The sequence below is a fragment of the Maniola jurtina genome, chromosome 5 (assembly GCF_905333055.1).
Source record: "Maniola jurtina chromosome 5, ilManJurt1.1, whole genome shotgun sequence".
NCBI classification, from domain to species: domain Eukaryota; kingdom Metazoa; phylum Arthropoda; class Insecta; order Lepidoptera; family Nymphalidae; genus Maniola; species Maniola jurtina.
Window position 1 is genome coordinate 12044827 of NC_060033.1, and position 25558 is coordinate 12070384.

The window sequence follows — 25558 nt, forward strand, 5'->3', positions numbered from 1 at the left end:
AGTGATAATATATAGTGTTATATATAGTGATAATGATAGCTTCAAGGCCAATTCTATATCATGCAATCAAAGCAATATCTTGATGAGAAGTTCTTATTATAATGGACAGAAGTCCCACATACTTCCCCCAAAACGTCGAATATCTCAAGAAGATTTGCGCAAGCCAGTAAAAAAAGGTTGCAGAAAGTTTAAATCTTCATACAAATTTCATCCAGCGCGGCTTAAACTATAGGTAATCCGTTGTAATCTACCGCCACCTAATCTGTTCCCCGCGGCCTGAGTGGTATTAGACTCCCATTAAAATTAACACCTGTTGATTAACACCAAAATAGGGCTACCATCACTTGAGTACCCTTAAGACAAGAGTAAATAGGCAGAAGACGAATATCCTATAAGGATCCTATAAGGGTTCCTTTTTCCTCTTGAGGTACCTATAGAACCCTAAAATACTTTGCAGGGTCAAATCAACGTGATTTGGGGTGCAATGGCTTGATTTTCAAATTCAAAATCAAAATATTTTTATTTAAATAGACTTTTACAAGTACTTTTGAATCGTCAAGAGCATCTACCATATGATATGTTGAAATACCTACTCTCTTCTTTGTTCTTTACATTTCATTATGTGAAGATATTGATGGTATACAAGCCGTTTTTTCTACTCTCCCGTGTGCCCATACATACAAATCCTTCATCCATACAGGATCAGAGAGTGACAATGGATAAATCCTTACATTAAAGGAATAAAAATCAAACCAGACAAACCTAGTTCACTCTAGAAAAAACCCTTGACAAAACATAGAATTTGTCAGTGAGACCTTTAAGGACCAAGTGAGACCAATACAGCTAATCGAAGAGTGAGACCATGATCACGAACTCAGAATTCTACTGTCTATGGACTCATATATTACATCATTACATTGATTTGTGGATTTGATATATTTTATTTTACCTTAGAGCAAAGGTATAATAACAAGAATTAGTATTTACTACATCCATGTACCTGCTTTTCATAATAATATACTCTGTCTATTGGATAATATCAAATAATTTTGACTTTGATTGAAATTCATGTCAAAATTAATGAAATATGGATAAAAAAACGGGAACATTGCTACAATTTTTTATCAATGCGATTTTTACATTTTTTATAAACTTTATTATTTAAACTGAATAACTTTATTAACAAGGTAAGTTGCAATATAGCTTTTCGTTTGAAACAGTAGTCAATATCTCTACAAGTACAAGGTTCCCCCTCTTCCTCGAGCCTCCTCTAAAAAGCCTCCCAATGAGTTCTGGCACCAAGAAATATTTAGCTTCGGGATGCATCAGGCACTACGATCAAGTCTTGTACTTAGGATATTTCTTCTTTAAAATAAAAATAAACTAAGCTCCATATACAGCTAACTTATGTACCTATAACTTGTAGGTTCAGTAGATCTCAATAAACATAATGTGATGAATATGTATTATTAAATAATGATTGACCTATAAATGCACTAGAAACTCACAACAAAATGGGCGAAGGAAAATGCACTTTCGGCACTCGAATGCCCATAGACATCCACATGCTCAACGAAATCATCTACAGAGAAGTGAAACACTTCCGCAACTACAAGATATACAGGCCTAACTTTGGTTGTAAGTATAGGAATTATTATTTCGTTAGAGATATTATCTGCGTAGCCTAACAGTCTACTCGTGTGCTACAGTTACACGTCGCTACGACTCGTAGCATGTGCCGTAGCAGGGTCGTAGCAAACTCTACCAACTCCGCGTATATAACATGACGTCACAGTAAACAAAAATTTACTTATCGAAGTGGACTTCTTTGGATGATTTTTATATTTTGACTGCGCCCATACAGCACAACTTGATTTCCTATAGTTTAAAATGTTTCGCCATAAAAGCTTAAATAGTGTTTGACGTTTATTGTCCTTTATTTAAGCTACCTCCCTAAGTATCGAATAGCCACAACTAAATTCATAATCGTATTATTTCAACAGCCATGCCAGTGGCCGGTAAATTCTACGCAGCTCACGATCAACTCAAAGCAGAGTCCAAGGAACAAACTGAAAAAGTGGAGAACTACACCAAAAATGTCTCCCAGACCAGGTCTAAGGGACCACATAGCAAGTATCCTTCGGCTGCTACAGAAAACCAAGAGTAATAACTTATTATAATTTTCGAATTTGCAGCTATGCCCGCGTGAAATTAGGGTCAGATAATTCGCCTTACTAAATGAAATATTCGTAAACGTTTTTTAAGGTTCCGTTGGTTACCTTTTAATGGGGAAAAATGGCAGCGAGTGGGAAGTGCTGACAGAAGTTAAACTTAGTACTAACAAATAACAATGTCAAATTCAAATTCCAAGATTTTTATTCAATTAGACTTTTACAAATACTTTTGAATCGTCAAAAGCAACTACCACTGGTTCGGAGTGCCTTTCCTACCGAGAAAAACCAATAAGAACAGAATGGTTTTTTTAAATTAATTGTAGTATAAAAAACTGTAATTATTTATAGGTACGCATGGTTAAATTATTATGAAACGTTATAGCTACAGATATGCAACATAATTATTAGCATGTCTGTAACGCGACCCTGAAATTTTTACTATCCCAAAATCGCTCAAAGTGCTTAAAAAGAGGTTTTCACTTCAAAAACCAAACCACTTTGTTGTCCGATCTGTCTATCATTTTGTTCTTGAAGTTACAGCTACGAAAGTTCATGAAATTACAACTACGAAAACTATCTAGTCTTTAGTCTCATACTGCTGTAAAAATCAGCTTACTAATTTAACGTATCACAAAGAAACAATACCTAAAAGCACTTTTGCATGCCCACTAAATCCATACTAGTATTATAATCTTATATGCGAAAGTGTGTCTGTCTGCTAGCTTTTCACGGCCCAATCGTTTAATTTAACCAATTATGACGAAAAGTAGAGATAACTTGCATACCGAGGATGGACGTAGGATAATTTTTGTTCCGGAAAATCAAAAAGTTCCCATGGGGTTTATACAAAACCTAATTCCATGTGGATGAAATCGCTGGCATCAATCAAGTCATAGACCCTGATTACACCTGTAAGTTATACTAACGTAAGTAGCTTACGTAATCAATTTACAACAAAACTAATGTAAATGTACTTACTCGTAGAAGAGAGTTACATTGGTTTTATCGTAAGTTAATCACGTAAGCTAAGGTACGTGAGTAAAAGTTACAAGGTAGGTAATCGCGGCCAGATATAAATAAGTACAAAAGTCCCACTCGTTGACGATATGGAACCCTTTTGGGAAGCGAGTAGTAAGCGCACTTGAACGTCTCGTTTATTTTACTAAATCAGCTTTCCTTTTAAAATTGGAATCAGTGTGCCCAAAAAGTTAATCTAAACAAAATTAAATCTAGATCTTTACCTCTAAACGTACGTAAAGACGTAATGAATATTCGTAAATGTATCTATAGCTAAAGGATAAGTAAGTTTTGAGATCCACAGCGATTCAGGCATTTGTTTTCGTAATGTACCCAGCTAGACCTACTACCGGTATAAGTAGTGTTCCTTTTACCGGTATTAATAAATGGTACCCAGGTAATGTTAATGCATGTAGGTATAGTTGTCGTTATTTTTAAATTTTGTAAAAGCATAAAAGTACTTTGGTAATGCTACGAAATAGTACCAGTAATTTGGTCCCTTGACTGAAGAAGCACGTGAGTCCGAACCGCGCACCGCTCTGATGCTATGCTAAAGTAAAAAAAACTTCATTTGAGTTGCTATCAACAAAGACGCTGCGTCTCAGCTCCACTCCATTCTACTGGTGTGCGCTGTGCCTAAAAAATAACAACTTATTTTTGATATTAAAAAAATTGTACTTGTGTGTTTTAGGTACGGCTGGTACTATAAGCCTCTGATCGCGATGGATCGCAATGACAAACGCTTTTACCATCCAAAGAAAGAGAGCAAGCATACCAAGATCGAAATCATAATTTTATCTTCCAATCCTAAGAGTAGAGCTAAATCGTAATAACTTAGAAATAACACACAAACCTCATCTCAGATTGGCTCACCTATAAATACTTATGCCCGCGATCTCGTCCGCGGTGTATATGTAATTTCTGGGGAAAGTAGCTTACTAATGGTCAAAGAATTATTCAAATCGGATAGTAGTTTCAGAGTTTATTGATTACAAACAAACAAACCTTTCCTCTTTATAATATGTATTATAAATAAAGATAAAGATGTGTCATGTGACAATGTTTCATGTGTGTGCGAGATGAATTTCACCAACTTTGTTTGTTTGTCCCAAGCCCCAAACTAAAAACCAATAAACCAAAAAGTTCTTGATTCTAACCTTACCCTTTGTGCGTATGTACCTACTTAGTGCCTACTCTACATATCTAATTTGTCACCCTAAGGGTCTGCGCAGACCAGGGATCGTGGAGAACATAAGTCCCTCATCTTTGACAACGATGTTTCACTGTACTATGTACTGTTAGTCCATCTTGTGCGTTATGCAGTTTATTAGCTTCCCATTTTTGTCCTCCGCCGACAAAAGTTGTTCATCTGCACAGGCCGTTACTAAAAGCTTCAGTTTACACAACTGTAGTACGCGACAGATTTTTTTTTTTAAAAGAATATTAGCCATGTTAAATGACTTTAAATGACTAATATTCCCCTTTCCTCTCCAACTAAGCGTCAGGCTTGTGCTAGGAGTAGGTACGACAATAGTGCAACGGGCGGGGCTTGAACCGTCGACCTTTCGGTTTTCAGTCCACTCCTTTACCGGTTGAGCTATTGAGGCCCCGCACATCCGCACGACACCTGCGCTATCCCGCACCGGGTTAGCACGGGAGCTGTGCGTATGTGCGGGGCGTCTCCACTCCGATTGCTATTTCGACCTGTCGCGTGCTTATAGCTTAATTTTTTTACAAATTCAAGGTTGCATGAGCCACTTAATAGTTGACATGTCCGCTAAGGACTTTTTCAATAGATTGAAATAATGCGGCTCTTGGCGTTGTTGGATCTACGTAGTAACTATCCACAGTAACAAATTGTGGAGCTGGCCAATACAAAACGGTGTAATAGCACGAAATAAAATTTTAAAGGAGTTGCAAAAAACTCAATGGACGCTGTTGAAACTTTACTGTAATAATAATTGTACCGCTTTGATCGAGATCACGAGCATAGTACTAAATTTTGGCACACTTTTAGGCCATTTTGCTTGGAAATTTCAGATTTGTATTAGAGAAATGTCGTCGTTTTGTTCGTCAGATCCTCAATTGTTATCCTTGATCTTTAAATTAACGGTTTTCTCTTTCAAATAAATTCAGCAAACATCATTTTCAAGCAGTTTTATTTTAGTTTAATGAAATATATAGTTATATCTATTTAAATTAAACTATTTCACTCGTGAAGATCTGGAGTTGCATACTTGTTCCAACCCCTTGACACTTTCTTGGAAAAATCTGCTTTTTCCAAAGGGCGTAAATGAGCAGCAGCTACACGGTCCCTGTGAATCGTACAAAATATTATATATTAGGTACATATTAACTGACTGATCACGGCAGATCAGTTACGTATACTGTATCGTTGTCAATCCGATGCAAACTATATCCATGCCCGTAAAGACCGGTTAGGTAGTTAAGCTGTGCAAAGTTAACTTACAGACAGACAGACACATTTTGTCCTTCAATCGCGTCAAAACGGAGCTAAGGATTGACGTGATTTTTTGCCCGGATATAGTTAAATCCCTGGATGACTCAGGCTACTTTTTATCCCAGAAATCAAAGAGCTCCCACGGCATTTTTGAAACCTAAATCCACGCGGACCAAGTCGAGGGCATCAGCTAGTACCAGTAGTAGATAGATATACCTATATATTTAGGAGATACATTTGGCATTTCCTAACCTACTTTCTTTTTTCCTATGGCGGTGGTCCGCGTTGCTGAGTCAGGTCAAGCATCGTGTTATGTACACAATGCATATCGTGTCCCTACAGAAATATTATTTGAGCCGTATCCATATTCTATACATATAAGTCCAAGTCGAATTTATAGGTATGGAATACTATGGATAGGCTACGGTTAAATTCAGTCGTCGCGTCGCGTCAAAAGTCAAAACACGTTTTTCGGTGTGAAACACATAGAGTAAGTTCTCATGACTGCACCATCGGGTTACATAGCTATAAAACTCACGCAAATTCCTCATAAGTTTTAGCAGTGTGGATCGCATCGCACTTCACGGTGTTAACACGCCAGTACTTGCGGTCCTCTTCCACGCTCTGCTTCAGCTGACTCTCCATCGCTGTTATGTCGTCTCGATCGAGGGGCTTATCCATTTTACCTCAAAAAAGTCTATAGATATGCTTTAGATAATATATTAATTATTAATGTTTTTTTTAATAAAAATAGCGAGCAAGTGGGTCAACCTGATGTTAAGTGATTACCGCTGCTCATTGCAGCACAAGAGGTACCGCCAAAGCGTTGCCGATCTTTCAGGAATTTGTTGGTCCACCCCTTGAATAACCCCATGTAATGGGAACACCGCCGAATGGAGTGGATTCTACAGTATGTGCGTGGAAAAAGGATCTGGCACGTAGGCCGTCGAAGTGCACCAGTGCGGTGTTTGACGCGACGAGTATTTATACATCCATGGATGCGACTTTATTAGAATAGAATAGAATAAGTATATTTTTTACATCGATGATTTTTTACTAAAGTAAATTTTTACAAGTGCTTTTGAATCGTCAAAATAAGTTACCACTGGTTCGAAATGCCGTTAAGTACAGACGGATAATACCAACCTGATTGAGGACAATAACTTTACGTCGCTTTACTTAATTTATTTATTATAGCAAAGGATTGTATATAAAATCACTTTTACTATTTTCGATATCAAAAAAGACAGGTTAAAGAATTACTTGACTGATTGACAAAATAATTATAAAGTTGCTATGGCAACCAGAGCAGTATTTTACTTATAGTCAGTACAAAATAAGAACTCACTCGCCATTTGAAGTCTTAAGTTGTAAATCTATAGAGCGCACTTTGACTTTGCTTAGACTTAAGTTTCATTTAAAACGAGATAGATTTATGCCAGCGATATAATAACGCTGTCTCGTTTCAACAGTGTCTTAAATCAGAGCAAAGTCAAAGTGCGGTCTATAGATCTCAGCCTTAAGATCGTACTTTAACTTTTGACATGACAGTTGACACAAAGTTAAAATGCGAGTACGATCTCATTTTGTACGTATTATTTATATTAATTAATGAAAATAAAAGACATTTTGCAGTAAATTTATTTTTTAATCATTACTACATACAAATCTTAAATTAAAGTTTACAATATTTAATATTCTAAATTGTTGTGATAGTCACGTAACTAAAACAAATGCGTCGTCTATGATTTCTTATACTCGAAATCAGTCTTAATTTATAGTTTTTACATTATTTCTAGACGAATTTTTAAACTAGCTATTTTTCTAGACTGGTGAAAAACGACAGTTTTGGGCCCAACTTGACGGGGATCAGTAAGACAGGATGCAATACCAAACTTTGTTGAATGTAGTACAGGAAAAAAGATTTTTGTAAATATATATTGCAGACTTGTTAGCGAAAATAGGCGACTTTAAAGTTCTATTTATGTGCTAATGACAAAGATACGTATATTCTTGATAAAAGAGTTTTATGATTTCAAAACTCCTCTGTGTATGGCCGTAGACTTAATGGCTTGAAAGACGTCGGATAATAATAACGTGCATCTTAGGAACAGTCAGCAACATAGCTAGGTTTGCACCCGTCTATAGTCCCTTGTACTGGCTGGTGCAAACCTACCTTTGTTGCTGACTGTACACTGTACCTTGGCGGGAAGAACAGCATCAAGGACTGTCAATAATATGATTACGTAAATTCTAAAATTCTCAAAAGTTTTGAGTAGGTATAGACAAACTCTGTAACCAAAATGCAATCCAAAATTAATAATAATAACAATTAGACACTATATAAATACAAACTTAAATACATTTGTTTTAAATCATTAATATATTATTATTAATATCTATTATGCTGTCGAAATTATTAAAACAGCGCGTGAAAACTAGAAAGCAAAATCTTTTTCTTTTTAAGATGAACGAACGCACACTCATCCGAGCCTAACGCGTCGAACGAGTCAAACGAAACGAATTTTAGAATTCTGTACCTACATGAAATCTCATGAAACCTCGCACACTTCCGATTCGGACGATTCGACGCGGAGAAGTGTGCGCGGTTTCATGAGATTTTATATACAGAATTTTAAAATTCGTTTCGTTCGACGCGTTTGGCTCGGATAAGTGTGCGTTCACCTTTAAATATTATTACTAGAAAAGACGGGAAATGAATTTAAAATTTAAAGAATTATAGTGCACTCTACTTTAAACAATAGGCTGGCACCTAAAGTCACGAGGTTTGACAGTTCCAAATTAAATTAGGTTTGTCTATCCTATTTGTTAAGAAAGAGATGCGAACATTTGCCCTCACAAACAGTACCAATATAAACTATTTTGGGAAATCTCTGAACATGCTTTTCGCTTTCAAGCATAGACAAGTAGGGTTACCATGTACTTTGTTCATTTCTTGTTGATAGTATGTAGTTCATTTAAATCAGAATGAATTAAATTTTGCAGAAAAATCAGAAAGTTTATAAATAAATTAGCTTACGCCTTCGACATCACGTGGACTACACAAATTTCAAACCCTTATTTTACCCCCTTTTTCAAAAATCCTTTGTTATCGGATGACTAAACACATGATTCTAGGTCAACGGGAAGTACCCTATAGGTTTTGATTCCCTTGACGGATTTTACCAGACACAACAGGTAGACAGACAATAAGGATACCTTTTTTCTTTGGAGATACGGAACCTAAAAAGACTACTCCATTCGCACCCGTCTGCGCTGGCCCTTAGATCTTGCACATGCAAGTTCTAAGGACCGCCGCGCGAAAAGAAACCATTACAAAAAGCAGAAGAACCAAACCACTGAAATGGACATATTCAAGTACACTAGATAAGGTGTGCCTTACAGAGACAGTTATTATTTGTGCCGATTCGATGGGATTCTCTAAGTCCGGAAATTAAAATGGTTTCCTAAAAAAGTTGATAATTTTTGTCTATCATCAAAAGGCATGAATACGAACTTTCATACATTGTATCATAATCTTGTAACAATATAATTAACTACGTAGTAAGTAGGTATATATTATACTTAGGTTTCCCTTAGCTGAAAGGTAAACAAATCTCAAAACCCTCGGGAAAACTAAGCGACATGATTTTTCCGGCGCTTTAGACCTTCTCGAGTTAGGTTTTCACTTTTCACTTGTTATACGATTTCATTATGAGTTTGCGCTAACAAGTTTCTATGGCGCGCGTATAGGGCGCCTCTTACGCATTTCAGCGAGAACCCACTTGTTTATCTTTTAAGTCAGTTAAGGAAAAATAGTTTATAATAAAAATAATAAAATAAAATCGCTAGCAAAACGTTTATTAGACGCCAAGGTGTACTTCATGATATTAATACAAGTACTAATTATACTAACATAACAGTATTTACAGTTCGCCGCCCGCGACTTGAGTTCAGTTGTCCCTTTGCCCTGCAATAAACAAAAACCTCGTTTTTATAAGTTTGTAAGGACCGCCAGAGAAGCGAGCGAGAAAATTTTTCATGAATTTTGCTACTAAATTAGATATCAAATAGATTGCACAATCGATTGATGGGAAGACTAAAAAATCGGTTAAGTGCGATTCGGTGTCACACACGAAGAGTTCCGTACCATCGTGAGACTACTAACATAAATATTGTGGACCTATCGTTGTCTAAAAAAAATAACTACAGACTCATGGTGTCTCGCTCATAACTCGCGCGTACAAAAAATAGCGCGTAAGCAACAACCAATAGCGGACAGAGCGTGCTATGATTGGTCGAGATATTTTTGCACCATTCAAACCTAAGATTTCTGCCCCGGTACAGACAAAGACCAAAAGTCGTTTAGCACCTTAATGATCATATTCGCGTGGCACGGCTATGCACATGCGTTAGGTGTGTGTGGCGTGTTTATAGAAAAAGGTCATAAGTGCGACAAGATCCGTTTTACGCAATCGTTTTACGCAATTGCTACTCGAATTCTGAGGCCGACCGAACAACTATGGACGTGTATCGGTTGACCACGACCTCAATATTGTTGAAGGCTTCTTCAGAGCCCTGAAGCTACAGGTTTTTCATGCTGTTGCATGTTGTTAGTACTCGAATTCTGAGGCCAATCGTACACCGGCGTAACTTGTAAAAGTGGTCGTACTGTACTTACAGTGCACTGGTGTTCACTCCCGGAGCACGGGCAGGCGCGAGGGCGGCGTGCGCCACACGGCCGACGACGTCCGCTTGAGGCGCGCGCGCTCGATGTTGGGGAAGATGTCGCGCAGGTCGGGAGTGTGCTCGCGCACTGAGAACAGTTTGTCCACGTGCGCGGTGGAGATACGCGATTGTATGCACAGCTGTAGTCGACGCGCCTGAAATTTGACGTTTTTTATATTTTTAGGGCCTGTTTCATATAAATTTGACATTTCGACAGATTCCCAATACAAAAACTGTCATAACTAATTTAAAAAAACCCGGCCAAGCGCGAGTCAGACTCGCGCACTGAGGGTTCCGTACTCGGGTATTTTTTCCAACATTTTGCACGATAAATCAAAAACTACTATGCATAAAAATAAATAAAAATCTGTTTTAGAATGTACAGTTAAAGCCCTTTCATATGATACCCCACTTGGTATAGTTATCTTACCTTGAAAATTGAAACACATTTTAATTTGTTTTTAAATGATGTAACACAAATTCGCGGTTTTCAGATTTAATCCTGTACTTGTGCTATAAGACCTACCTACCTACCTTTCATGATTCTAGGTCAACGGGAAGTACCCTATCGGTTTCTTGACAGACACGACGGACGGACGGACAGAAAGACAACAAAGTGACTCTATAACGGTTCCGTTTTTCCTTTTTAGGTACGAAACCCTAAAAAATAGCATATTTACTCGTTAGAAAATCTTCGTCGTCGGAGTTAAGGTACTGGAAACCGTCCTATTATAATGTCGGTGTAGCATACCTTAGAGACGGACCAGGCGGGCGAGGGTACGTCAGGAGCGTTCTCGTCTTCGTCCTCGTCAGAGTTGAGGTACTGGAAACCGTCCTGCATGTATGCCGGCTCCATAGCCTGCGCCGTCAGCACTGCAAATATATAAATCTTTAACAAACCCTTATTTGATAAACATTTACAAGGTAAATCCTAAGTAAACCTAGGTAGCAGCACACAAAATTCCTGGCCCCCAAACTAGAATTCCCAGTGCTATGGAAGCCAATCTTACACCCGAATATGAGTAGGTACAAAATATAGAATAGAATGGAATAGAAACATTTTTTAATCAATTAAACTTTTACGAGTACTTTTGAATCGTCAAATGCATCTATCTACCACTGGTTCGGAATGACGCATCAATCCTTCGTTCAATACAATGCTCAATACTTGTTCAAAACAACAGTTTAATTTCAAAAAGTGGGAACTTACTCCTATCTCCCTCTATTCTCTGTTTCATTTTTTGCCGCTCTATAAACTCTCTCTGTCTCCTCTCGATCTCTTTCTGCATTATTTCCGCTTCTTTTTTCATCCTGTTACAAGAGAATATCAAATAACTACAATTCCATCATCATCGATTTATAATGATGATGCACATCTACCAACGCGCAGCGCAGAGCATTTCACACTAGATACTAGAAATAACCAAGACAAAACAAAGAAACTAAAAACAATTGTATGTAAAGGCGGCCTTATTGCTCAGAGCAATCTCTACCCGGCAACTTTTGGTGAAAGGAGAATCTAGGTGAGTTGGACTAGTAATTATGTCAATTGATTTTCGATATTATTTCAATTAAAATCAATTGTTTTGACGGTGAAGAAAAACATCGTGAGTAAACCTACATGCCTGGGGGTTCTCCATGATGTTCTCAAAGAAGTCTACCGATCCGCACTTGGCCAGCGTGGTAGACTACGGCCAAAACCCTTCTCACTCTGAGAGGAGACCTGTACTCTGTAGTGATGTACCTACTCTCTCTGCAGTGAACCCGGCAATGGGTTGATCATGGTGATAGTGATGATGATGAGGATGATGATTATTTCAAAGGAACAGTCGAAAATGATTAGGCAGGGAAAAATGCCCTGCGCTGCGCCTCGGTAGATGTTCACCGGCCCTCAGTGAGACGCAGTAGCCCGCCGCGGCCGAAGCCTCCAGGCAGCACAATACTCACGTGGCATTCTCTTCGACCTGCTTCTGGCGAGCCTCTTCCGCCCTCTTGAGCTCGTCCGCCAGCCTCTGCTGTCTCGCTTGCTCCTCCGCCTTCCTCCTCTCTTCTGTTTCCGCCACTTTGCGAGCTGTCTCTTGCTTTTTCTGTAGAGGACTTATATTTTAAGTAAGGAAAAAAAGATATAAAAGTGGAAGATAATCTAAAATCAGTAATCAAAAATTACCTAAGTACGTCAAAAATCGAAATCTCAAAAGGGATAGTTTAATGGTTAAGACATCGGCCTCCTAGGATTGCCTCTGCGATTGGTCCACCGCGCCGCAAGATCCATCAGCCGACAGCGCTATACAGAGCAAGCATAGTGAGTGACAAGACAACAGAACGCGTACTGATTACACGCAGCGGTGTATCTACCCAACGAGAAGCCTACATTGGCTCCTAAGCAACACCCCTCGTAGCCCTGGGTGGCCTGCTGGACTCTGGAGGGAGCTCCAGCATCGCCGTCTCCACTGCCACGAGCAGAACACTCGTGGATGGTTGGACACTCACCCTCTCGACCTCCTTGAGCCTCTCCAGCTTGCCCAAGTCAGCGTGCGCCTGCTTCTCCATGCGCTCCCGCATCGCCGCTTCCATTGCCGCGCGCCTTTCTCTCTCAGCCGCCTCTCGCGCCGCCGCCGCAGCCGCCATTTTGTCTTCGCGTTTTCTATTACATACACATACATACATTGTATTAAAGCCTTCTATAGTAGGTACGGCCCAGAGATAAACTATTTCACAAGTAGCTTGTGAAAAATCACGTAAAAAGGCTTTTCATATGTAAGTCTGTAAAAAATTATTTTTCTGTCATTTATTGATGGATTTAAAAAAAATCACAGATTTATTAGATTCGATCTATGATATTAACAACATCATGTAACTTCTCTATTGTAATAATCATTTTGATTTTAGAATCTGAATTCAGCAAGCCGTTCTGGATGTTATAGGGGATCCTAAGGAGAGTAGTGGAGCCTCACTTGCGCTGCGCCTCGCGCTTGGCCTCGAGCAGCGCTTCCTTCTTCTTGCGTGCGTCTTCTCGCTCGCGCCGCATCTCGTCCGCCTCGCGCGCCTGTAGACAACACATTCGCTTTTAAACGGATTTACGGAATGTAGTACAAGATTACAAGTCATGAACAAAAACTCATCATTCAAGTGGCCACGTTTACACACACACACATATACACATCTAGAATACGAAATGTAATAATCATAACATCGAATAATTATTAACTTAATAGTTATACTCGTTTTTAATTTAATTTTTCTGTTGTTTCTGTTATTTTATTTTTTGTTATTTCTATTTCTGTTATTTCTGTTATTTTCTTTTAGTATTGTTTTTTAAATAGGGTAATAATGAGATAATAAATAAATGAGTGATAATAATAGTAAGTAAGTAGTAATACCTTGTTGATGCCACTCAGTTTGGACGCGGAAGCAGAAACTTGTGAAGATTTGGTGGACGGCGTCATTGCGCGAGGCTTCGACACCGACTTCGATACCTGAGAACAAACCAGTAAATCATGCCGCACTTGTAGCATAAACAACATTCGTTGTCTGTCTGTCTGTAAAATGGGGGTTTGAAATGTATGTAGTCCACGCGGACCAAGTCACGAGCTTAAGCTAGTATTATCCATACTTCATACTAATATTATAAATGCGAAAGTGTGTCTGTCTGTCTGCTACCTTTTCACGGCCCAACAGTTTAACCAATTCTGACCAAATTTAGTACAGAGTTAGCTTATATCCCGGGGACGGAAATAGGCTACTTTTAACATCTAGTGTTAATATCATCATCAAGATCACCCAATGGCCGGCTCCCTACTGAGTAGGGGTCTCCTCTCATAATGAGAAGGGTTTAGGCCGCCACACCGCGCTGGCCGAGTGTGAATTACACGTTTAAGAACATTATGGAGCGTCAATATATTTCGTCGTCTGCGGAACCCTAAACAGCGGCTTACCACTGGCGCTTTGCCATTGAATATCATGGAGTTCATCTTGGCCAGGGTCTCGCTGGAGAGCACTGCTGCGGACACCTTGTCCGGGGGAGTCTGCTGTGCCGGTACCTCCTCCTACAACATTTCATATTGTTTTACATCTAGGTCCGTATCAATGGTGTAAATTCCGCAAATACGGAATATTCGTATTAATTCAGACATCTTCATCAGCATCCGCATAAATTAATGCGGAGAGATTAATTAATTAATCTGTCTGTCTGTCTGTCTGTCTGCTACCTTTTCACGGCCCAACAGTTTAACCGATTCTGACAAAATTTGGTACAGAGTTAGCTCATATCCCTGGGACGGACATAGGCTACTTTTTATCCCGAAAAAAAAAAAAAAGATTCCACGGGATACCTACAGACCCATCCGCTTAACCAATTTGTATGAAATTTAGTAGGTACCGAGGTACTCGTAGCTTGCGTCCATGTAATTGACATAGGCAATTTTTTATCCCGGAAATCGAACAGTTCCCACGGGATCTTTGAAAACCTAATTCCACGCGGACGAAGTCGCGGGCATCATCTAGTAGGTTATAAATACAAAAATTTGATTATAAAAAACATTAAAATTAAATTGACTTACAATTATTTATATACTTGAACTATCTTAAAAAATCCTGAAATCCGTATCCTCATTCGCATCCGCAGATGTCAAAATATTTTCATCCAGAACAACCCTGGTCCATATAACTATGGCCACACCTGCGGTGCATAAACACGGGTTGCAAGACGCAATGCGGGAGCGTCGTTTTGTACACAAACTGGTCTGCTTTACAAAATCGCGCGAGTAGTGTAATCTTCAAATAAATTTCCGTTTGTATGTACCTTTTTTGCCATGGCTCGCGTCTTAGTCCTCGTGACTCTGGCAGCCATCTCTTCAAACTGTTGTACTTTCTCCTTCACGGCAGACCTGCAAAAATTCTTTAATAAATCAACGTGCAACGTATATATATCATTTTGCGTACCGTTTTGAGTTTTTAGTTTTGTGCGTTCGGTTTTTTTACTCATATAGGCAAACGCATGTACACAATTACACCTGATGGAAAGTGATGATGTGGCCTAAGATAGGACTCGTTTACCTAAAAGATGCACACAAGATCTGTTGAAACTCAATGCTATAATCTAAACTTTATCCTATCGTATCTTTATATATTTTTTAAAATATTATTATATAAACACTGATGCACAAAAAAATATTTTTTTTTTTTGTAAAAAATGGAAATATAGGCTTAACTTTTATTTTTAATCTTAAAATCTTAAAATAAATTAATCTTTTTTTTCTTTTTTGACAGCCCTAGCACAGACTACGGTCAATTTGGGCTGCAAAATTCCAAACACCAGTCTGTTTTTTATCTAGTGCTTTGGTCTATAACAACTGGTGAAAAATGTTTCTCTTTAAATTAAGTCTATTACTAAATAAATAAATTAAAAAAAAAATCACTCTGGTTTTAAGAATACCCGGATTGTAATTGCAAGGAAACACAGATCGCGGAAGGTTATTCCAAACCTTAGCCATGCGTATGAGGAATGATGACGTTCCAAGTTGTTTCAAGTTAGCATCATTACTTACGTGGGTTGCACGGCTGGTGGTTTCTTTGGTGGCGTCTCTATCACTGCATCACTGTCGTCCGTTAGAAGCGAATTGTCATCCGTTATATTTGGCGCCTTTACATCTTCTGCAAATAAAATAAATTATTATTATTTATTCAATCATCGATATCCGGAATCCATATTGAATATTGCAGTAAAAAATAATAGGAAATTTTTTGGGTACGTAAATTTCTATGTAAGTTTCAATCATTTCTAGTACATTAAATGAAAAGTTTTTAGTTTTGAATATTTTTTTTAACTTCTACTTTTTAATTAATAAGAGCTTACCTTTTTCTAGTACAACAGTTGCATTCATTTGCTGCGGCTTGTCTAGCACCACTGTCTCATTCAGTGCTTGCTGCAATTCAATTTACATTTATTAAAAGGAAATACTGACTAACTGACTAATTTATCAGCTCTGCTCAGACTACGGATAAATCAAGCTAAAAGGCATGTAGATAGCTATTATGAAGAAGACAAAATTCAAATTTCAAAATATTATTATTCAGTTAGACTTTTACAAATACTTGAATCGTCAAAAGCATCTCCCAGTAGTTTTGTTTATGAAAAACAGTGTGATTTTTGTTTTTCAAACCCATGCATAAGTCAACTGATAAAGTTTGTTTGAAGTTTTAAAATTTTTGAACATGCAAGTAGGTGCCAGCTCTGGATAACCAACCTATACTTAAAAAGTAAAATTTATGCACTTACCACAGCTGTAGGTGTGACCGGGGCATGATTATAAACCCCATTAGTCAAAACCATAGTTTGATCCAAATCCTTCGATATAGTCACAGTCGCATCCATTAGACTCAGAACCCTAGTTTTATCAAACTCTATATTATCAGTCACATCTTCACTCACCGTTTCCCGCAAATTCGAGTTTATTTGCTTCAAATTTGAGTTCATTTCTTGTAAATTCGAGTTTATTTCTTTCAAATTCGAGTTTATTTTATTTTTGGTATTCAAATCTTTGATTTCTTGATCATTTTTGTTTTTTATCTTTTTATTATTCACTTCAATCTTATCCTCTTCATTTATATATTTTTTATTTTTAGTTTGTGTATCTTCATGTTTTTTACTTACATTTTTGGTTTGTATTTTTTTAGTATCTATTGTGTCACAATTGTTTACAGTTTTGGTCATATTTTTATTTGGAATATTATTAGTAGTTTCTTTCTCTTGGCTGTTCTGTTTGGTTTCCTGTAGCTTAGTCTTGTTTTGTTTGGAGTTCATTTGTAACACAGGCGACTGTATGACTGGCTTTGATTCTCTTTCCTCTGGTTCAGATTCAGTTTGATGTACTTCTGATAATTTTTCAGCTTCTTTATCCCTGCATACACAAAATCTTTTAAAAAACACCATTATCATGATCAACTCATCGCCGGCTCACTACTGTACATGGAACTAATCTCAGATTGAGAGAGGTTAGTGAACAAGACAATAGTGCCTTCAATCCGGGAGGTCGGGTTAGATCCCAGGTACGCATAACTTTTCAGAGTAATGCGCGCTATTAAATATCACTTGTCATAGCGGTGAAGGGAAACATCGCGAGGTGATCCGTACTCAGTAGTGAGGCGGCGATGGGTTGATCGACTATCGAAGGGCTTCAGGATCAGACCTGAGCGCGTTTGGAGCCCTTGTAGCTTTAGTTTCAAGTTTACGTAATTAATTTATCACCATTATCTTACATTACCATCATTAGCTTACAAATTCAAAAATGACAATCAAAAAGTGTGCAATAATACCTAATTTGAATAAATGATTTGACTTTGACTTTGGCAACACTATAGTTTCGATATGATATACTTACGCAGCTTTCTGTGCCCTTCTAGTGCGTTTTGGTCTCGGTTTCTCAGCTGGCGAAGCTGAAGAAAAATGTAACAATTACATACAATACAAAAGACCAGCGACCAGACCTATACTGTCCCAGTTAAAAAATGTAGAGATTAGAGATTGCAGTCTAGCTCACTACGATCTTAGACTGCATCATCAACTATATACTACACTTACCAGGTAAGATCGCAGACAAGAGCTAACTTGTAATGGGGGAAAAAAGATAACTTACCAGTTCCATTTTCTACCGGCGGCGCTTGAGTGTCTTTCTCCGTGTCAGTATTTGTCGCCTCTGCCGCCTGAGAATATTTATTCTTGATTGAAAACATACACAAATCAATTAAAATTGCTGAGATAATGGGGGCAATATTATGTGGGATTGGTCAATGGGTACTAGGAACCCACTGATCAATCACGATTATAGTGCGTCCTTTTTACTTCTTTAAAACTGAGCAAAAGAGAGCGCCCTATGTTAGCTCGATTTTCTGAACAAGGTATAGTTGGGCTAGTCTTGCGTCGCCTGAATCCAGCGGCTCTATGCGACTCGTTTGATGTCGTCTGTCCACTTAGTGGGAGGACTTCCAGTGCTACGCTTTCCGGTACAATGTCAGTAATCTAGCACCTTGCTTGGGACCCCCAACATCTATCGGCTTTTCGAACTGTGCCCTGCACATTGGCGCTTCAGTTTCGCAAATCAATTATTCCGAGATAATAGGTAATTTTACGTTAGCTCGGCTCCCTGAATAAAGTATAGCTGGGCTAGTATAATTAGTAGTTACCTTTTTAGCCCTGGTCCGTTTGGGTCTAGTCTCTGGTGCCGGCAGATCCTCAATGTCCGTCTGTTTGTTTGTAAGCGGGCTCGCCCGCCGCGCTCTGCTCGACGCTACTGTACAAAAAATTAATGTTTGCATTAAGCATTTTAGCGGCGCGTAGTAGGCGTCATAGTCTTATTATTGGCAGCTCTCGGGTTCGATTCCCGGCAGACTTTTGGAATTTTATACTTCTAAATCTCTGGTCTGATGTGACGGGAGCCTTTGGCTGTAACTAGTTACCACCCTACCGGCAAAAACAAGCCGCCAAGCGATTTAAAGTTCCAGTACGATATTGTGTAGAAACCAAAGGTGTATGGATTTAATAAAAACTGCCATATCCCTTCCAGGTTAGCCCGCTTCCATCTTAGCCTGCATGATCACTTACCACCAGGTGAGATTGCAGTCAAGGGCTAACTTGTATCTGAATATAAATAAAAAATCCACGTTTTACGGAGTCGATCTACGGGGTGATTCGCTAACTCAGCAATCAACATAGAAGTTACATCCATCAAACTCATTTGATATGTTGGTTATACATTACTGCTACACTGAGCAATATTAAAATAATGTTTCATAGACCACCTTCAATGGAATTAAAATAAATATTAAATATCAAATGAGTTGACGGGTCAGAACTTTTCTTTTTATAAATTTAGATATTACCTGTTTCATTTTCTACTGGCGCTGAGGTTTCTTTCTCTGCGTCAATATTTGTTTCTTCAGCCGCCTGATAACAAGTTCATAACCAATTAATATATCCTATATAACAACAATAAAATATACTTATTTATTTATTTTATTTATTACAAACCGGCCCACAGAATTATACACTTAAATTACATATGTTAATCTTAGGGTTCTATAGGTTTCATGTAACTCCATTTATAGGCAGCCCCATCAAGCATTGAAAACAAAAGTCGTACAATTAAATATTACACCCAACCTAATGAACATGAAAAATATACCTAAGCTTATAAATTTTAAAATAATTATCATGAAATGAATAAATTTTAAAATAATTAAGTATAATGAAATGAATACTAAGTTAAATTACAAAATGAAATATATTTACAACTAGGGCCTGTCATATCCTACTAAGGAATCAAGTGATTTAAGTAACTTGATTTTAAATTTAGCCAATTTATCATAAATATAGAAGTCAATATGCTGTGTTAAATTTTAGAAATTTGCTTAGATTCGCTGAATCGACCCTTAACGCCCACTCAGATTTTCGTCTTTTATTTGTATAGAATCACATAACAGAGAGAGTCCTATACTAACTTCTTCCCGCGTATAAAGTATGGTAGTTACCTTTTTAGCTCTGGTTCGTTTGGGCTTTATCTCTGGCAGCAGCGGGTCCTCACTGTCCGTCTTCGTCGAGCGAGAGCTCGCCCGCGTCGCTCGACTTGATGCCGCTAAACAACGGATGAGAAAACATTATAGTATACAGTATTACCACTTTGATAAGTTACACCGATGTACCTGCGCAGAAACTTTATTTTTGAATGGCGCGAAAATATCTGGCCATAGTAAGTGGACCCGGTAGGAGTCTGGAATTTCATAATTTCTAAATTTCTACCACCCTACTGGTAAAGCCGTGCCGCCAAGCGATTTAGCATTTCGGTACGACGTAGAAACCAAAGGCAGTTTCCTTTAAACCAAGGGCAAAACTGCCATATCCCTTCCAGGTTAGCCCGCTACCATCTTAGACTGCATGATCACTTATCACCAGGTCAGATTGCAGTCAAGGGCTAACTTATATCTGAATTTTAAAAAAGGTGCCTGACTAACTGATCCCTTGATTGTCCATCCCACACATCACTTGCTTATACACAATCTCCTATAAAGGACTTTTCAGCTCTAACTGCTTTATATATATATTTAGAGAATTTATATTCCTAAATAGTGTACCAGTCTGCGCGGGCACAGTGTCCGTCTGCTTGCGCGTCCGTCGGCTGCGCTGAGACGTGCGGCTCGAGGTGGAGGAGCTAGAGGCGTCATCATCAGATTCCTCAGATTTCTCCTTTTGTACCTTGCGAGACTCTGAAACGAAATATTACGTTACCCAGGGGCCAAGCAGACTCGAAAATGTAATACAAAAATCGGTGTAAAATGAACTCGCACAGGAAGGGCCCTATCTATACCATCATACATGAAACACTTTTTGATTTTTTCAATTTTCATAGTGACCATTTTGAAATTTTTAATAATTTCAACTCTCTATCAGACAGACGGATGGACAGCAGGGGCTCAGTAATAGGTCCCGTTGGCACCCTTCGAGCACGCAATCTTAAACAAGTGTAAATTAGAAATTTATAACACCCCCCCACAAGTGAATGTTACAGTAACTAGAAAAGAGCTGATAACTTTCAAACGGCTGAACCGATTTTCTTGGATTATAGCTAAGAATACTCTCGATCAAGCCACCATTCAAACAAAAAAAAAAACTAAATTATATTCGGTTCATTAGTTTAGGAGCTACGATGCCACAGACTGATACACAGATACACACGTCAAACTTATAGCAACCCTCTTTTTGGGTCGGGGGATAAAAAAAAATAACTCACTGGGTTTGGGCGCGGCAGGCGGCGGCATGGCTATATCGTCCTCGCTGGGTTCCTTTTTGATAGGAATTTTAGCGATCACCGGCGTCTCTGACGCCAGCACTTCCATTGCCTCGGGCTCAGGCTCCGGCGGGAGAGATATCTTCTCCTGTTTTACTGGAGGATAATTTTAATTATTTATTTATTTATTTTTATTTAAACATCCTTATCGCTTAATACTATGGCAAAGAATAAAAATACAGGATAGATTTAAAAACAAAGAGCAACCTTATCAGTACAGTGATCTCTTCCTGGCAATAATTTTTAATATTTCCCACAAAAATGACAAAATAGTATAAACTGTAGTAGGATGAACCTTTATCATTTACTAGTTGATGCCCGCGACTTCGTTCGGGTGGTACTTTCACTTACTACACTTTCAAACCCCTATTTATTTTACAGGATTTTTAAAAATTCAACACCTAAGGGTTGAATTTACAAAAATCCTTTCTTAGCGGATGTCTACGTCATAATAGTTATTTGCATGCCAAAGGACGATGACCGGCGGATTACAGTGGCATGCCATTGGAGTTTTTAACAATAAATAAAAATGACTTCCCCTAACATAAAAGTAACCTTTGTAAAAAAAAATTTGCTTTTCTGTCAGGTGTTTTATTATACACTAAAAAACATTGATTTTATTGTCATTTCAGCCCAATCCATCCAGTAGTTAAAACTGTGCGTTCATAGATCAATCAGTCAGTCAGTCCTGTTATTTTTTTATTTTATACTAGAAGATGCCCGCGGCTTCGCCCGCGTGGATATCAGTTTTTTAAAATCCTGTAGGAACTCTTTGGTTTTCTGGGATAAAAAGTAGCCTATGTGCTAATCCAGGATAATATCTATCTCCATTCCAAATTTCAGCCAAATCCATTCAGTAGTTATTGCGTGAAAGAGAAACAAACATACACACACACACATATACAAACTTTCGCCTTTATAATATTAGTGTGATTTTAGATTTTACCTTTCACAATAGGTGGGGGCACCAAATTCTCCTTATCATCTTCTTTTCCGCGGCGTTGTCTGCCCTTCTCCAAAGACATATCGCGACGGAGTTTTTGCGTTAAGTTCATATTCACCTGTGTGGAAAAAAATGCTTAAGATCTTGATTATGACAACTTAACAGGTAGTGAGCGTGCGGATTTTGCGAAATTGATCACACCAGTTGAACACGGAAAGGGAAATACGCGGAGAGAGCTATGCTATTCTACCAGGGTACTCCTAGCGGCATCTTTGATTTTAGGGTATTGTAAACCAACTAACCATTTTGTGCTTATTTAGTGCTCACACAATTTATTCATTTTTTTGGTTCTGCAAAAGTGTGTCTTTCTGTCTGATACCTTTTCAGGGTCGATACATTTAACCGATTTTGATGAAAGGTAGAGATATCTTGCATCCTAGAAACAGACATAGAATACTTTTTATCCCTGAACATTAGTTTCCAGGGGGTTTATTAAAAATTCCAATCCACACGGAGGAAATCGCAAGCTACATCCAATTCTAAATAAAATTAATAAATAATCACTACTAAGAACTGAGTATAAGAGGAATGAGAAGGCTCATAGGAGGACCAGAGTAACCGACATAGCTCAACGAAATGCAAAGCTGAAGTGGCAATGAGCATTGAACTATTTGAATCAGGGTAAGCAAAGCTTTTGTGCCTCTATGACCTGCACGCCGCTGTGAGCAAGGCAATCGAAAACACGATAGACATTGGGGTCTCGAGGTGCTAGAAAAGCGATCTCGTAACCGAAAGCGCAGCGTTTGAAGCTCCCCCCACTAGGTGGGCAGACGACATCAAACGAGTCGCGGGAACTGCTGGATTCCAGCAGCGCAAGATCACTGCGTTTGGGAGCCCCTACAAGAGACCTATATCCAGCAGTGAATGTCAATTGGTTGATAATGATGATGATGATGAACTACTGAAACTACACCCTTTTATGAAAGTACTGTACAACACACTAATATACATAACAAATGACAAACTACAAAGTTACCCCGTGTTTTAGATTCACCAGAATGACACTATCATCCAACATCTTCAAACTTCCTTTTACCTATGACAAAAATGTAACTGTGAAAACTTATTTTGGTTTTTTTTTTTTTTTTTTGGTTCAATAATAGTGTTCTCTTTTCTATGGGCTTCACAAGAAAGCTCAACCACTTAGCGGTGATGGAGAGATGCTCTGTGTGTTCAAATCAGAAATGAGAAGATCGATAGGAGAACCAGAGTAACCAACAGCTCAATGGGTTGTGAAGCTGAAGTGGTAATGGGCAGGGCACATGGTTAAAAATACCATAACATTGGGGTCCCCAGCTGCTAGAATGGCAAATGGCAACCTTGCAGCATAAAGCGCAGCATTGGGAGACCCCCGCTAGGTGGAGGCCCAAGACTGTGGCTTGTGGAAGTCTCTACAAAAGACGTATGTCCAGCAGTGGATGTGCATTGGTTGACAATGATGATGATATTTTTAAGCAACTAAGTAATTAAATTCGCCTGCTTTAATGGTGAAAGAAAACACAGTAAGAAAAGTTATATGCTTGAATTCACTTTAGTGTTCTCAAAAGTGGGTGAAATCTGCCAATCTGCACTACCACTATACGACTACACATGTGAAGTTCTTTCATTAAAAATGCAACCTTAACAGTTTGCATTAAGGAGCAAATTTTAAAAACCATTAAAATGATGAGGCCTATTTTAGGAGGAGGAGTATATTATAGGAAGGAACGACTGCTTGTAGCCAGACACTTCCTATACACACTTTATACTGTACCTGTTTACTAATAATGCTCTGTGCTTTAACACTAGCATTTCTCTTCTGCCGTTTCTCTTGCTCAGGACTTTCTAACCCTTCCACCTCATGTTTGCTGCGCTTCTGGGATCTTCTACGCTCACCACTCTCACTTGACGTCCTCTCATCGTCACCTGATTGTTTACATTGGTCCTCTTGTGACTTAGGTGATTCAGCTGCAATACATCAAGTTTCAAGTATTTTTCAATGAATGAAATGAATGAATGATGAGTTGGGAAGCTAAAATAGCAATGTGCAAGGCACATAGATTGAAAAATCGATGTAAATTGGGGTCCTAAGGTGCTAGTGCTTTCGAATGCCGAAATACTGATGATAGAAAGAGATATTATTGTGTAACTATTCACCCACTGTGTAACACTAATTAATGAGGCCAACAGTGTTTTGAAGGAAAGAATAGTTCCTAGAACTACTTACTGTCGTCCTCGTGTATACTCTGAAGGGTTGTTACAGCATTCTTGTCCTTTTGAACTTTCTCCCGGGCTTGTGCCTGGTTATTTTGTAACTCTCCCTCCAACTTATCAAAAGACTGAAACATCGCCTGAAAACGAAATTTCACACACACTATATAACAAAAACACTATTCATTTCACTTTACCACTAAATACAGGCACAAATCACGCGATAATCGCTCTCGAACACACGAAAACTTTTGTATGTAAGTAGCACGTTATTTCGGCGTACCTTGAAGTCATCTTTCTTAGTATTTGTATAACAATTTGTTATTGCAATGACTTTCGAAAGAAATTCATTAAAATTAAGCATAATTATTAGAAAAAGTCTTCACTTTTATCGAGTTTTGTACATTTGAAAAACGCTCTAAAACAACGAAAACAACCAATTCGAAAACCGTTTGAAATTGAAATTCAGTAATACCAACACACCAACTCATGGTATAGACCACAGAGTTAATCTTTTTTTCAATTCAATGTTGTTTGTCTGATACAGATAATACCTATATCCATAGTCTATAATTACAGTAGGCACGGGTAACATTAGTACAATTTGTATTGCTTAAAAATCCTCAAGCCTCAATAGCTCAACCGGTAAAGGAGTGGACTGAAAACCGAAAGGTCGACGGTTCAAACCCCGCCCGTTGCACTATTGTCGTACCTACTCCTAGCACAAGCCTGACGCTTAGTTGGAGAGGAAAGGGGAATATTAGTCATTTAACATGGCTAATATTCTTAAAAAAAAAACGCGCTTCACACACATACTACACAATTGCAACACACGCAGCTCATACGTATCACGTATGCTCCACACACGCACCTTACGCGCTCCATACATGCACTACCCAATGCACCATACACGCGCTACACACCCGCAATATTCGTGCCAGACATGTGCCACATGATACACACGAGCAACATACGCGCCACTTACGCTCACACACTGGCATTCACGTGCCTTACAAGCGTTACACACCTACAACATTTGAGCCACACACGCATGGCACACACACCAAACATACGTCGAACATGCGCAACACACGGCCACACACGCTCATACATGCGCCATACACGCGCCACACACCCACAGCAGTTG

At 38.5% G+C, this 25558-nt stretch overlaps 3 protein-coding genes across 6 annotated transcripts; 1 reads left to right on the forward strand and 2 right to left on the reverse strand.

The window, feature by feature from the left end:
• The first annotated feature begins 1078 nt into the window (after window positions 1-1078).
• Window positions 1079-4617, forward strand: LOC123865554 (protein FAM183A-like). Its single transcript, XM_045906646.1, has 4 exons — window positions 1079-1187; window positions 1501-1638; window positions 2004-2163; window positions 3883-4617. The coding sequence occupies exons 2-4, from the start codon at window positions 1515-1517 to the stop codon at window positions 4019-4021; spliced, it is 423 nt and encodes a 140-aa protein (XP_045762602.1). The 5' UTR covers window positions 1079-1187; window positions 1501-1514; the 3' UTR covers window positions 4022-4617.
• Window positions 4618-5333: 716 nt separating this feature from the next.
• LOC123865562 (coiled-coil domain-containing protein 103) lies at window positions 5334-6908 on the reverse strand. Of its 2 annotated transcripts, none has more exons than XM_045906660.1 (3): window positions 6799-6908; window positions 6191-6349; window positions 5334-5506 (listed from the first exon to the last, which is right to left on the reverse strand). In XM_045906660.1, exons 2-3 carry the CDS (start codon window positions 6331-6333, stop codon window positions 5401-5403), a joined length of 249 nt encoding a protein of 82 aa, XP_045762616.1. In that variant the 5' UTR covers window positions 6334-6349; window positions 6799-6908; the 3' UTR covers window positions 5334-5400. The 2 variants fall into 2 exon arrangements, with proteins under 2 accessions (XP_045762616.1, XP_045762617.1); XM_045906661.1 differs by having other exon boundaries at window positions 6191-6360.
• A 2584-nt stretch (window positions 6909-9492) lies between these two features.
• LOC123865528 (titin homolog) lies at window positions 9493-24885 on the reverse strand. Of its 3 annotated transcripts, none has more exons than XM_045906605.1 (24): window positions 24695-24885; window positions 24428-24551; window positions 23975-24168; window positions 22165-22279; window positions 21162-21314; window positions 20506-20637; window positions 19906-20009; window positions 19258-19321; window positions 18562-18665; window positions 18015-18081; window positions 17760-17814; window positions 16658-17279; window positions 16235-16304; window positions 15927-16032; window positions 15182-15266; window positions 14316-14426; window positions 13761-13856; window positions 13335-13426; window positions 12871-13024; window positions 12328-12467; window positions 11591-11691; window positions 11132-11253; window positions 10334-10535; window positions 9493-9622 (listed from the first exon to the last, which is right to left on the reverse strand). In XM_045906605.1, exons 1-23 carry the CDS (start codon window positions 24773-24775, stop codon window positions 10347-10349), a joined length of 3081 nt encoding a protein of 1026 aa, XP_045762561.1. In that variant the 5' UTR covers window positions 24776-24885; the 3' UTR covers window positions 9493-9622; window positions 10334-10346. The 3 variants fall into 3 exon arrangements, with proteins under 3 accessions (XP_045762561.1, XP_045762562.1, XP_045762560.1); XM_045906606.1 differs by having other exon boundaries at window positions 16811-17279; window positions 18562-18668; XM_045906604.1 differs by having other exon boundaries at window positions 18562-18668.
• Between the last annotated feature and the right edge of the window lie 673 nt (window positions 24886-25558).

Excerpts from the sequence above, each read along its gene's own strand:
- LOC123865562 (XM_045906660.1), bottom strand. The coding sequence starts at position 6,333 with ATGGATAAGCCCCTCGATCGAGACGACATAACAGCGATGGAGAGTCAG. Across the intron at positions 5,507-6,190 it reads AAAACTTATGAGGAATTTGC|GGACCGTGTAGCTGCTGCTC; the intron begins GTGAGTTTTATA and ends TACGATTCACAG.
- LOC123865554 (XM_045906646.1), top strand. The coding sequence starts at position 1,515 with ATGGGCGAAGGAAAATGCACTTTCGGCACTCGAATGCCCATAGACATC. Across the intron at positions 1,639-2,003 it reads ATACAGGCCTAACTTTGGTT|CCATGCCAGTGGCCGGTAAA; the intron begins GTAAGTATAGGA and ends TTATTTCAACAG. Across the intron at positions 2,164-3,882 it reads GCTGCTACAGAAAACCAAGA|GTACGGCTGGTACTATAAGC; the intron begins GTAATAACTTAT and ends TGTGTGTTTTAG.
- LOC123865528 (XM_045906604.1), bottom strand. The coding sequence starts at position 24,775 with ATGCTTAATTTTAATGAATTTCTTTCGAAAGTCATTGCAATAACAAAT. Across the intron at positions 24,552-24,694 it reads CTAAGAAAGATGACTTCAAG|GCGATGTTTCAGTCTTTTGA; the intron begins GTACGCCGAAAT and ends TTTCGTTTTCAG. Across the intron at positions 24,169-24,427 it reads GAGTATACACGAGGACGACA|CTGAATCACCTAAGTCACAA; the intron begins GTAAGTAGTTCT and ends GATGTATTGCAG.